A 12,901-nucleotide genomic window follows, 5' to 3' on the forward strand; every position below is an offset into this window, starting at 1 on the left:
GGTTTGAGGCAGCGCGAATTCCATTTTTAAGTGACTTTTTTGTGGCCGCCACCGTTGTCGTTGCTTAAGCTCCCTATTTACTTCCTTTACGGCCCGAATATCTGTTTACACTGCTCCACGTGTGGCACAAAGCCTATCCAATATATGACGCTCCACTTTCAAGAACGGCGCTTCACTCCGTTACAGAAATAGCGCAGAAATCACCGTTCTTATGTGTGAATAGAAGACTATCTGGTATGGTTTTGGTGCCGGTACAAGAGCCATCCGGTACATACATTATACATACAAACATAACTTTTATTTTGACTCAAACTTTAGAGTAGCTACACTATATAGCTAATATCTTCAAGAAACAAATTAAGATCTCTAAAAGTGAGGGAAAAGAAAGAAAAAAGAGATATATACAAAACAAAACAAAAATTAGTGAAAGTAATCAAACGTATTGAGACTTTGCACACGTCGCTTAAAATCAGGAAAAGTACTGTTCCTTAATTCATCGGGAAGATCGTTCCATTGCTGGGCGGAAAAATAAGAAAAAGAGTGTAGTCCATAGGTTGTCGTTCTAGGCTTGTTTAGAGTCAACATATGGGTACCGCGCAAATTATAGGTTGTGTCCCGTTGTATGGCGAACAGTAAACATATTCCTCATATAAGTTGGATACTCATTAAAAAATAAACTTTTGTAAACTAGAATTAAGAAATTCTGAATGCGCTTGATACACAAAGAAGGCATTTCAACCTTGTTAAGCAAAGTGGTTTAGTGAGAAGTATAATCACTTAAAATAAATCCAAGAATGCGCTTTTTTACTGCCTCCAGCTATAGCGTGAACATACCTACAAAGGCAATGAGCTGTAGTATGCCCCTTAGGCTAATGATTCATCATTGTTTTCGCGATGATTTTTCACACAGACGTTCTGGGTGTTAAACTGTGGCTGATAAAAAGTCATCTAACGTGCATAGTCAGTTAGTGACCACAGATATGAACACAAGAAAAGTACTTAAGAGAAATAAAGCGAAATTAAATGTACAGAATATTTCTCATACAACTTAGATCTTAAACTGCTCGATGCTTCTTGTTCCGCATGACTGTCAAACAGCTCGCGATGATTCACTGAGCGAAAATATAGAACAAATTTCTCTCCATCCAAACATTTGCTGAATTTTTCAGGCTTTCTTTGCGCAACTGTATAAGTTCAGCTGTAAGATGCATCTTAAACTGCGAGGATCTTCTTTGCGTTTATTTGGGCATTCAAAGAGTTTTTTAGAATGTTTTCCCTTAAGTCATATTGGTCAAAATTAAATATAATATCCTTCGTAGTGTACACCCGGGTTTAAACTGAAGTTTACCTTGTCCAAATCCTGAACTGTGATGTTTCACTCCGGCGTCCGAACTCCCTTTACAAAAAGTTTGTGTATCGTAGTAGAGAAAGCGTAGAGATCAAGCCGAAGTTGTCAGTTTGTTTCTTTCTGGTTGACGTTCGAAGCTAAATATTCCATAGTAGGCAGTGTTTTTACTTCCTGTTCATACCTGAATAAAATATCAAACACATTAAATAACCTGGCCGATAAGTGTGGCTAATATCATAATGATGCCTGCTACGCTCAATTTTGTGACAGGAAAATGAGAAAAATGCTGATTCACAGCGACGTTTCCTTGGGTAGAAGATTGTTTGGGTGATGTTTGCGTTACTCTTTAATGCGTGATGGATCTGAATTTTAGCTGGATACATGATCGAACAATTCTAAGACCCGGTTCAGACGCCGCTCCACTCATGTGCCGAACCTAACTGATGAATTAAGTAAGGCAAAAGAGCGGCGTCTGAATCAATTTGGTACGGCAAAAGCGTTAAGGACGTTAAGTTCGACAGAGTCTGTCGAACTTTTGTCGAACTAAACTTGGGCACGACACACGGTGCGCCGTCTGAATCAGATGTCGCGACAGTGTCGCTCCAAAGTCGATCTTATTCAATTAGCCTCGGCACATGAAAAGTACGGCGTCTGAACCATGCTTTGGAAGCTCAAATTCCCACACTGATTGCCATCTACCTTGAATGTCATTTTAAGTAATTTAAGTTATCTTTATCTTCAAAAACTCATAAATAGTTAGTGTGAGTATTGTTTCATTGAATCGCAACAATTTTTAATAACGTGTAATGAACTTTGAGCCTCTGCTCAGAGGGGCTGTAGTCTGTTTTTCGACCCATGTGCAACAGTATTCTCTGGGCTGGGGAGTACTGGTGACAATAATAATAATAATAATAATAATAATAATAATAATAATAATAATAATAATAATAATAATAATAATAATAATAATAATAATAATGGAATTTATATAGCGCTTATACATCGCTGTTCTAAGCGCTTTACAATGTAAAAAAGGACATACGAATATCATTAAGCACAAGCTTACATATAACCCTACTGTACATATTGGGAAATTTTTAGCATACACATGACCATCCCCTATCAAGTGTCACGATCCAGTTGGTCAGCGTCAGGGCGAAGTCGAATCATGGCGGCATCGACAGGACTTCCCTCCAGTGTTGTTAAAGTTCTAGTGAGCTTTCAGGTATAACGGGGAAGAATTTCTCTCAAAGAAAAAATCGTATCTGGACAATGCAAAAGTATATTTCATTCATATGTGAATATAACGACGAAAATAAAGTCGAAAATATTCATATTTCTCCTCGGAAATCTTCGGCAGTCCTCGGACATCTTCAGCAGCTGGTAAAATGCGCTTGTCCAAGGGTCCGGGGTGGATCATCTCTCCAAGTTTGCCAATGCATCTACGAAATCCACCACATCAAACACGCTCGTCAGTTTGAACTCGCTCTTAATTGAGGAGTAGAAGAACTCCGGGCTCTGAAAGCAAAGAAGTCGTTGCTGCGTTGAAAGTTTGGATTAAATAGCTAATGTGTGACCCAAATAAAATAAGGTAGCTCTCCCCTTAATTGCTTTATCACGATGCCAACAGGCTATCTTCATACTTTTAGTTAAAGAAGCTGGTTTCTACTGAAGCTGAGGTACTGCAGTGTTGCGAAATAGTATACTGTTTACATTAGAGCGAGCCTGCGATGCGATCTGATATTTGAGAGGCCTGGGTCCGTTCACGTCAGTGAGACTGAGCAAGATACTAACACCAAACCGAAGCTCTCTGCGTTTTCAGAGGGCCCATTTTCTATTTCGGAACAGAACAGTTCAAGCTTTTGGAGGTGTATGAAAAGTTCGCACAGTCCACAAATTGGCGGTGAACAGTTGGTGAGAATAGAGAAACGAAATCCCGTGTAAACAAAAGATTACAGAATAAAGTTTTACCTCTTTCCTGAGATCTTGTAGTCGCAGTAGCATTCGACCATTCAACCTTTGTACAGCTTTTGGATCTAATCTGCATGACAATTATAAAATATTTGTCCTTCAACACAAGACCCTGCCAATTCAATAACTCAGATGAATGCTAAACGCCTACATTATTCAGTACCATTTTCACGAAAAACGTTCCCTGCTAGAAATCTCCTTTTCAGTGATGTATTAGGCAAAGAAAAAAGGAAAGTCTGCTCTGATTTGCAACGTTGCTTGATCTACTGCTCTCCACCATCGTGGTAGCCTGAGGCGCGAGCTAAGCGATGGGCGCAAGCGCGGCGATCACGTGGGAGAAGAGAGGTGTCCCACTTCCTTGCGGTCATGACGTTTTCTTATTTGTATGTGGGACATCTCACCATCACCACCATCAGCACAAAATCAAACGATACATTTACTCCGTAACCATCATAACCATCATTGTAAAAAACTTGACTGTTAAATAGAGGATATTACATGGCCGCGCGGGGATACGAATATTATCTTCGAGTGCTGAAAGTATCTCTCACGAGTGAACGAAGCGAACGAGTGAGAGATACTTTCAGCACGAGAAGATAAAATTCGTATCCCCAAGCGGCCATGTAATGTTCTGTTTATTTTATAGATAAGGATGAAATTCCTACACAAAACACAACTTTTCTTTTATTCATTTTCGGAACAGCAAAATAGTGCAATTAAAGTGGTCAAGAAATCGCAAAATGCTCCTCACAAAAATGTCATGAAACTCGGATATAAAATTATAAAGGAGAAATAAAGACAATAATACTTATATTTTCTGTTACAAAAAGTCAAAATTCCATGGCAACCATGGCGACACCACTATCCTCTCATGTGAAAGATAATAATAGTATCTTCACTGCGCGCGATGAACATATGATTTTTTAGTAAAAGGGAAAATCCTGGTATTTCATCAGTATCTATATAATAAACTAGTTTTCAATCTAATCCACTGACCGGTTTTCTAATCCCTTTTCCTTCAGCCAACTTATTACGTCATCGTGTGTCCATGAACTGATAGATCGCTGGGGCTTGGCGTCTAAAAGATCCAACGTCGTAGCTAAAATGAAACAGGAAAAAAAAACACACGTCAAAACTGTAGAGCTTGAAAAACCACCCTAGATTGCCTGTCTGTAACACTAAAAATGGGGAAGGGAATCATTTAAGGGAAAGCCTTGGTCTTTTGTCTTTCTTTCTTAAATTTAGGGTCGGATTCATCACTCTTTTTATCCTCAAGCTCAATCTCGGATTCATCGATTTGAACAATAAATGAGTCTATTTTAATGAAAAAGAGAAAGACCAAGTCATTTAGTATAAACTGTGAAACCCCTTAAAAAAATCCATGCAACAATTAATTCCTGCGATGCAATGTTTTATTTGAGTCAGTGAGCAACAAAAGTGCACGAATTGCGTAAAAACGCAACCTAAAGAGAACTCCGAATAAACAGACTGTGATTATTTGTAAGCTACATTCAGTACCTTGAATGGTTTCCCCGAGTACAATTTTGCCTCTGCTTCCCAGCTCTTTCACAAGTTTTTCCACATTACTATCAACTTTATGCCGTTCGGTGAAGTCAATCCAGAATTTTGTCCCCACTATGATGCCAAGCCAACCATCGGGTTTGTATTTATAATCCATCATCAGTGGAATGATGTCTTTGTGAAGCTGATAGGTATATTCTGCCTCTAATTGTACGTCAAAAATAACACGAAGTTTATGAAAAACGGGGTCGAAAAAAAAATGATGAAAAAACAAGAACGGACAGTAGAAGAAAATAAATAGGATACTTCAGAGGGGAAGTGGAATTTGTAAAAAGAACTGACGGGGTGGATGTAGCTTCGGATTGCGCGATGTGACTGTTTTGTTGGACGAATTTCGACCCATCCTCCTATGCAAGGAAAGCGACACCGTATCTAAAAACAGTGCCATAGTGCAACTCCAACTACCTCTCACCCAGTGTAACCCGCACGCTAAAAATAGCCGATGCAAGCATCAGTTGTCCGCAAAAAGGCAAAGGCAGTGAACGAGACGATACGAACTCTTTGAACCAATAAAACCATTTTTTTTTTCAACTCTACTGACTCCCTTTAGCGATTTGTTGAAATCGATCACACTCAACACTTATTTGAAATAAGGGTTGGCATTCTATAATAAAAAAACACCAACGGAAAAATTCTCGTAAATGATGATGGGAAGGTGGGTGGTAATCAAATAGGCGATGTTACCTGATCTACAGTTGGGACTCTCTTTGTACTTTTGTGATACACAAACCAACACGACTGATGCATTCTCTACAGCTCTGGCCATACTCTCCAGTGTAGAGCCTCCCATCTCATCAATGTCCATCCAAACCTTGTAGCCTTGCGCCTGAAGCTGGGTTTTCAACTGAATCATTGATTTTTGGACGTCCCACTGATAACTAATCATCACGTGTTTGCTGTCTAAAGAAAAAAAAATAAGGGAAAAAAAAATACTACGCTATACATTCATTTAGTCCTGTAGATACAAAGACAAATTCAGTCTCTCTGGACCTCTTGTGGAGCTATTTGAACCTACAATAGATTAGGCTAAACCTAAAAGAATACATTTGTACCACAGCAATTTCAAAAGGCTGAAATGAATACCTCTTATCAGCCGAGTTTTCGGTCCGTACTGTAAATTACGGACCGAGTTTTTTTTCCATCGATTTATGGCCCCAGCGCGAAGCGCGCGGGCCACAAATCCATGGAAAAAAACAAGGATCCGTAATTTACAGTACGGACCGAAAAATATGGTTTCTTCCAGTTTAGGGGACCGGAAACAAGTGCAGGACGCGCGATTTGACAATCATTCGACAGGCGTCAAGAAAGAAAGTTTTTATTGGCTCACGAAAACAATAGCACACAACAAAGGGTTTCCGAGAAAGTGAAAACAAATTCGCCATGTTAAAAAAGTTTATTTGGTCAAAACTAAGAGCGCTGTAAGTTTTAGCTCTTTAATGTAACGCTGGAGTATTTTGAAAACCGGGCACTGTGTCTTTCTCGAAGTCGTTTCTATCTTTCCTCCGTTGGTCCTTGTAAAAAAAAACACTGCAAAAGGCAAATTAAGAAGCTTTTCAAGGTAAGTTTGTTGTCATTGTTCAGGGGCACCCAACGAGAAGATAGTTCAAAAGCACTTAAACATAGCATTGTTAAACGTATTCTAGTATTTAAACGGTAGATATATGCATATTTTTATCCCCTAGAAATTTTTCATCTGTTCGGATTTCCTAGCTGAAAGTCTAGTGATCAGAAAAATTCTAGGGATCAAAACTTGCCTTTTCGAAAATTTCAGCCAGAAAAAAGGCTCCCGAAAATTCTAGGTGACCTTTTCAGGGTAAAAATCCGTTAAAAATGGGCAATTATACCATTTTTTAGATGTTCGAAAATCCTAGGAGAGGCAAGCAAGCAAGAACTTTTAAACAAATGTTCCGAAAATTCTAGATCGCAAATCGTCTTCCGAACAGGTATTTTCCGAAAATTGTCGTTGGGTGCTCCTGATTGTTGACGGATTCGCTCGGTAATTTCATTTTTGGGAAAACGTCTCGAATTTCTGCCAGTTCATTCTCGTCTTCAAACGTGACCTGCGCTGAAATTTTCAAACACGGACCATATTTTCTTCCACGCAAAGGTTACGATTTTGTTTCTACATCAGCTTCGTTCTCGTTCAAACAAAGCTAGGTTAAAATCTGGAAAGGCAAAGGCAAAGTCAACATCCCAGTCCTCAGGGTTTAAAGACATTTTTAAGTATATTCGGTCAAAACTAAGAGCACTGTAAGTATTTACTCGCCAATGTGACGCTGGAGTCTTTTGAAAACTGGACATTGTGTCTGGCTCGGAGTCGCTTCTATCTTTCTTTCGTTGGTCTTTGGAAAAACACTGCAAATGTCAAAGAATCTCGTCAAGATGATCGAGTGCAGGCATGTTTGTTATCATATTTGTCGAAGGATTTACTCATTTTCTCTTAAGCAAAACATCTCAAATCTCTGCCAGTCGATTTTCGTCTTCTTAACTGTGTACTACGATAAAATTTTCAAACACTGACTAGAATCCTCTTCGATAAGATTACGAGTTAGTTTCTTCATCGCCTTCGTTCACAAATAAGCACAGTTTAAATTGTTGAAGGACAAAATCAAAATCTAAGTCCTTAAGGTTGATAGATGTCTTGTAACTTAATTTCAACCATTTTTTCCGAGGTAAACAGATTTAGAGCTCCGAAATGAGCATTTTCCTTGAAATTTTGGTCCGTATAGCAAGTTACGGACCGCAAATTGACCAATCGCATGGCGAAAACAGACTCAGCCATACAATAATCTGATTTATTTATCATGACTAATAGTCTACTTAAGCCTTTCTTCCAAATTTCAACGCGTTACTGTCTCACACTTCAAGATATTCCAGACCCCGTGATGAATAAAGCTGTATAAGCGCCTATCTTGAGTGAATTTTACGAAAAAACCAAACAAAGCCTGGATTGCATTTAACCCGTTCAAAAATAAGTTTGCCACAACCACCTTATGCTGGCCTTGAACAGAACGGGTGTTACATATGAACCTAGAAATTGGCGTAAATCGCTCTTAGGAGTCTCTCTGTAGCTCATTGGCTACACTACCAAGCGGTACCAGAAAGAGCGTAGATGTCATAGATGACCACTATGCTCAAAAAATTTATCTGAACATTAATATTTCCAACCTAAAACTTTGAGAAAGATCCCAAGGATTAATCAGAGAGCAAAAAGCTAATTAAGGTGTTAAAGAACCGTCAGAACAATTTAAAACAAGTTCCTACAAGAGAGTCTTATTGTCCGCTTTTGGTTGCTAAGGCCAACTTCAAACGTCGAACATTTCATGTGCCGAACCTAATCTCTTCGATTTAGTACATGGAGATATCGACGTTTGAATCAATTAAGTTCGACATGTCTAATTTGGGTCGAGCCATGAATTAAGATCGACTTGCCCACATGGGAATTTCGACTATGGGGCGACCTCGTTTCAAAAAGTCGAACTTCTTATGTGCCGCATTTAATGCTTAAATCACTAAAATTTAATTTCTCTTGTAAGCATTTTAGGCCATTGAACATCGCGAAAATGAATGAGTCCGACTAATAAAGTTCGACGACGAATCAACCGTTGAACTTGCATCATTTGGGTCGACCTAAATAGGTATTAAGTGAGGTACATGAAAAGATCGACGTTTGAACTGCGCCTAACATGTCTATTAAAAAGCTAACAAAACAGCAACATTATATGCAATTTGCAATATCATTAAGCTGTCTTTATGAGAGATGTTTTATCAGTGAGTCACACAGGTGGCTCAGGAGAAAAATCCGAGTACTTTCAACAGGAGCAGAACCAATGACTTTCTGGTTACTAGTCCAGCTATGCTCTACCAATGAGCTACACGAGACTGGTGAGAGGTAAGGCCACTAAACTAAGTTCATGTGACAAATATCCTGCCCACTGATAGAACTAGATTGTCGGTACACTGCTTATGCGCAATGACAGAAATGTGATGGTGAATTTTGAGCCTGGTGAATGCATGAGAAAGAGGTTTTTATAGAAAGTGACACAGGCAGCTCAGATGAAAAACATTATTCTTTCTCGTGTATACACCAGGCTACCCTGCGAGCAGAGGCTACATTGTGTGAGCTGGCGTATGATAAGTAGCCTCCGCCGACAACCGTTCAATTTTTTATCGTGGTGCGCGGAATTCGTCACGCGATTCACAAGCAGAATTAATCGTCAGTGGCGCGAGTTCCGCAGGAATAAAAATAATTGCGACTGCTCTAAACCGGTCAAGAACAGGAAAAAAACCCGTTTTTAAAATTTATACGTCCAGATTTCTGGACGGATTTCAACGGTTGTCGGCAGAGGCTACTTGTCCCACTACAGCTCACACAGCGAAAATGTAGCCTCTGCTCGCAGGGTATCACCAGGCCCAAATTTACCATCACATTTCTGTCAAGCTGTTTTTCAAGTTAGATCCTTTAGTGTTAACGAGACAATTAGAAGCGGAGAAGGTAGCATCAAACACAGTATTAGAGTCTGGTCATCTATGTATATACCTGTCACTTCCGGTGCGCTGATTGACAGCTGCTTCTCCTCAGCATGCTTTTTCTTCCCTTCACATTCCCACAATGCACCACCAGCAGCTTTTTTCAATTCGTTATTCTTTGATGTTAGAAGTTTTCGCAACTCAGCGATGGCAGACTCAATTCCATTTATTTCGTTTCTGTTTTCTTCATCAAAAGCTAAAGTCCACAATGTGTTGCACGCATTCAGTCTTTCAATATCATCTTCAGCTTTTTGCAACATTGAGACAAGAACAGGGATGGCTCCACTTCGAGCAATCTGTAATGAGAAAATAAAATTATAGGTCATAAACCATGATTGATCCTTGGAATAGTACCTAAGACCTAAGACATATTTAAAACAGTTTGGATTTGTACTTTCTGTACGATAGTTTTTGTTAATGATGAAGATACTTCATTTGAACAAGATTAAAGAAAAATATCTAATAACTGATGGACTGCTCGTGCTAATCTATCACAGGATTAACAGAGCTTAGAGTTTCGCCATCCATTTTAACCATGTGGGTGGGGAGACAGTGGGACTCAACGTTATCGTTTAAACGCAGTCTGTTACCAGTTTACATAAATATCCTTCTAAGTGGTCCGTCCTGATAAGGTTCTTTAATCTCATCATCCCGACCCATACTTTCGCTCAATCCCGTTAACCCGATGGTTATTTTCGGCTATTTCCCACATCCCGTGCATACTTTCAATACCGAATCTCAACCCATTTCGCTTTGGAACTTCAATTCCTAGCCTTCAAATACATAGTGTAAGGCAAATCCCAGATCCCACAAAACCCATTGGGAACCCTCTTCTAAAACGGACACCGTGGGAGGGAGGTGTCCGCCCAAGAGAGTCAACGAAAATGACTGAAGAAAGGAAGACAAACTCAAAGTGTGACGTTTTGTCTTTATTTATTCAAGGTGTCCAATAAGAGAGAATTGTATCAATGGATGGCTAAAGTACAGTATTTTACCGTTTTCTTGTTGTTATCATTTACTGCGATTTGATTTAGTCCTTCAGCAAGTTCTGAGGCAGAAAATCCTACGTATCTGTGTCCTGATTTGCGCAACGCTCTCTGCAGCAGGCTTGTAAGGAATTTAATTGGACCTGAAATGAAACAACATACCGGGTAAACAGACTGAGGAAAAAATGAAAACTCTTACAGAGGAAAAACACAAAAACACACAAGTATCTCTAGCCCTGTAACTCAAGAGTGAGCTTCGTAAGAAGAGTTAATTAGGCCCCCAGATTCGTGTGGAAGGGGCCCTAAACGACTGGAGAGCGGTTTCAAAAAGGTGTGGTTTGGATTCACTGGTTTCGTTTGGACGTATTGTGGCTGGTAAGTGTAAAAAAAAATGCAGCTAAGGTGATGTTACACGGGACGATTCCCAACCACGATTTTTAGCGCAACATAGCGTTGCAATGTTGGGACAATGATTTAACTATTCAAAACAATGTCGCACCAATGTTGCAACACCGTGTTGCGCTAAACCTCGTCGTTGCGAATCGTCTCGTGTAACTTCACCTTATTAATACAGAAGTGAGAAAGAACTCACGTTTAGGAAGGTATTTCAAATAGTAAAGACAAATTTAGAAAGTCATGATCTTTAAACGTGGTTAAAATAAGAAATATTAAAAAAATGCATTTTTTAAGCCCCGTAAAGTTATTTACTGTTTTAACCATACACATTACAATCAATTCCTAATCTGCATAAAAAACGACTGTGTAAATATTACCTTCATCTGCCATTATTAAATGATTATTCTCTTCATCTGTCAAGTATGCTAAGACAAGGAGACTCTTGGCGCTGAAAAGTGTGACTTCAGCTTTGAGAAGAGGAATAAGCATGTCTATCGCTTGACAAGCAGCAAAGCTCCTTCTTGTTGGTACACGTTTTGATAAATTATGAAGGATTCCCAAGGCTCTGGAAAGCATTTTGCCTCGCACTGTGTATTTGGAGAGTTGCTGAGTTTCAGGATTCTTTAAATAACAAAAAAAGGAACTACATCAGTGTATAATTGTTATCTTTAAAAAATGGGTGAATTAGGTTTTAAAAGTTCAACTCTGGTTCATTCTCCCTTCTTAAAGCCGCAATCTAACCTTTTCCTGACTTCCAAATGTGGCAAAAGCCAAATCAAGTAAACAAAATTTCAAATTCCGTTTATTGTAAACTTCTAAAAATATATAGCTCACCCATGTTAAGGCATGGCTTTGTGGCCAATGTGCATAAAATCTTGAAATGATTATAACTTTGTGCAAGAAAAATTACCAGAACCTTCAAAAATCAGTAAAATTACTCATGTAAAAATCACTGGGATGCCCGGGGTGGAATAACACATACACTTTCCAAAAATTTTTACTTGGGTCACCTCTTTACATTTTAAAATCAGGTCACTACATTTCAAAATGTCTGTTTGAGAATTATTTACTATAATTTTCAACAATTGTACCCAGTCTCAACTCATGAAATCCCTACATAATCTTTCAAAATAAGATACTTCCAGCCTCAAAGAGCTTCTTAATGACAAAGCCTCCTGAGTCCTTGCCCAGCTAGTATATTACCGGGAGTAACTGCCTCAGGTACCCCCTCAACCTTGCCTGTATTGACAGTTTCCATCTATTAACCTTAAAATGAAAAAACCATTTTACAGCCACCCAAAAAAAGGATTGCCCCATGCATGGCCAGAATTTAATTTTCAGACTGCAGACAAAAATTTGGCTGCTCTGTTCTGTTTTCCCTCTTAATATAAAATTGGCATTACATTATTAAGCTACAATATTTTACTAGGATACCACAGGGCTCAAAAAAAACTTGAATTCCAGCTTGTCCTTTGGGCAAGCAGCTCCCACATTTTGCCCGCCCAGGGCCACTTCCTGCTGATCTTAGTTAACGATTTGGTTAGAAGATAATCTTAGACCATTGCCCATTGGGGAAGTGAAATTTAGAAGTTACTTGCCTAATGCACTTGTCTCGGACAAACAGATGGGATTGTTAAGCCTTGTAACACATTACACGCTCAGTCTTATGATGAAGTGCTAAAAAATGACAAGTATAATAATATTGTTTACCTACCATATATTTAACATGGTGAGAAACTGAATCTTGCAATTCCTGAGAAATTTTAATCAAAATTTTCACCATACCAGCTTCATCACATGCTAAGCAAAAATTGTCATTCAGGTCTGAAAAATTTAAAACTGCTGCCAGAATCTGAGAGATCACATCTTGAGCCAGCTTCAATGAATCTGTGTTGTCACGGTCTTTGTCATCTTTATGATTCTACAACAACAGCCAAAATTAACTTGAGAAAACAGCCAACTTTCCCACGTCACCACTGGTTTCCCCACGAAATCATATCTGAGGAAAAACTGCAGAAATTTCAGTGATGACGTGTCACACCCAGATCTGGGAATTGCTTCTGATTAGATGAAACAAATTTTCAGCCAG

The 12,901-nt window shown here is 39.0% G+C and overlaps 1 protein-coding gene across 1 annotated transcript in view; it reads right to left on the reverse strand.

Annotated features, from left to right (window-relative positions):
- Window positions 1-2,275: 2,275 nt before the first annotated feature.
- Window positions 2,276-12,901, reverse strand: part of LOC140928994 (uncharacterized) — a 12,420-nt gene continuing 1,794 nt past the window's right edge. Inside the window, exons 2-10 of the mRNA XM_073378806.1 lie at window positions 12,527-12,733; window positions 11,190-11,433; window positions 10,426-10,559; window positions 9,441-9,726; window positions 5,585-5,800; window positions 4,838-5,044; window positions 4,316-4,418; window positions 3,320-3,389; window positions 2,276-2,866 (exon numbers count right to left, since the gene is read on the reverse strand). Of these exons, the coding sequence (XP_073234907.1) occupies window positions 2,765-2,866; window positions 3,320-3,389; window positions 4,316-4,418; window positions 4,838-5,044; window positions 5,585-5,800; window positions 9,441-9,726; window positions 10,426-10,559; window positions 11,190-11,433; window positions 12,527-12,733 (1,569 nt within the window). The 3' untranslated portion in view covers window positions 2,276-2,764. The remainder of the gene's footprint in view (window positions 2,867-3,319; window positions 3,390-4,315; window positions 4,419-4,837; window positions 5,045-5,584; window positions 5,801-9,440; window positions 9,727-10,425; window positions 10,560-11,189; window positions 11,434-12,526; window positions 12,734-12,901) is intronic.

Source organism: Porites lutea, chromosome 2 (genome assembly GCF_958299795.1).
Source record: "Porites lutea chromosome 2, jaPorLute2.1, whole genome shotgun sequence".
NCBI lineage: Eukaryota > Metazoa > Cnidaria > Anthozoa > Scleractinia > Poritidae > Porites > Porites lutea.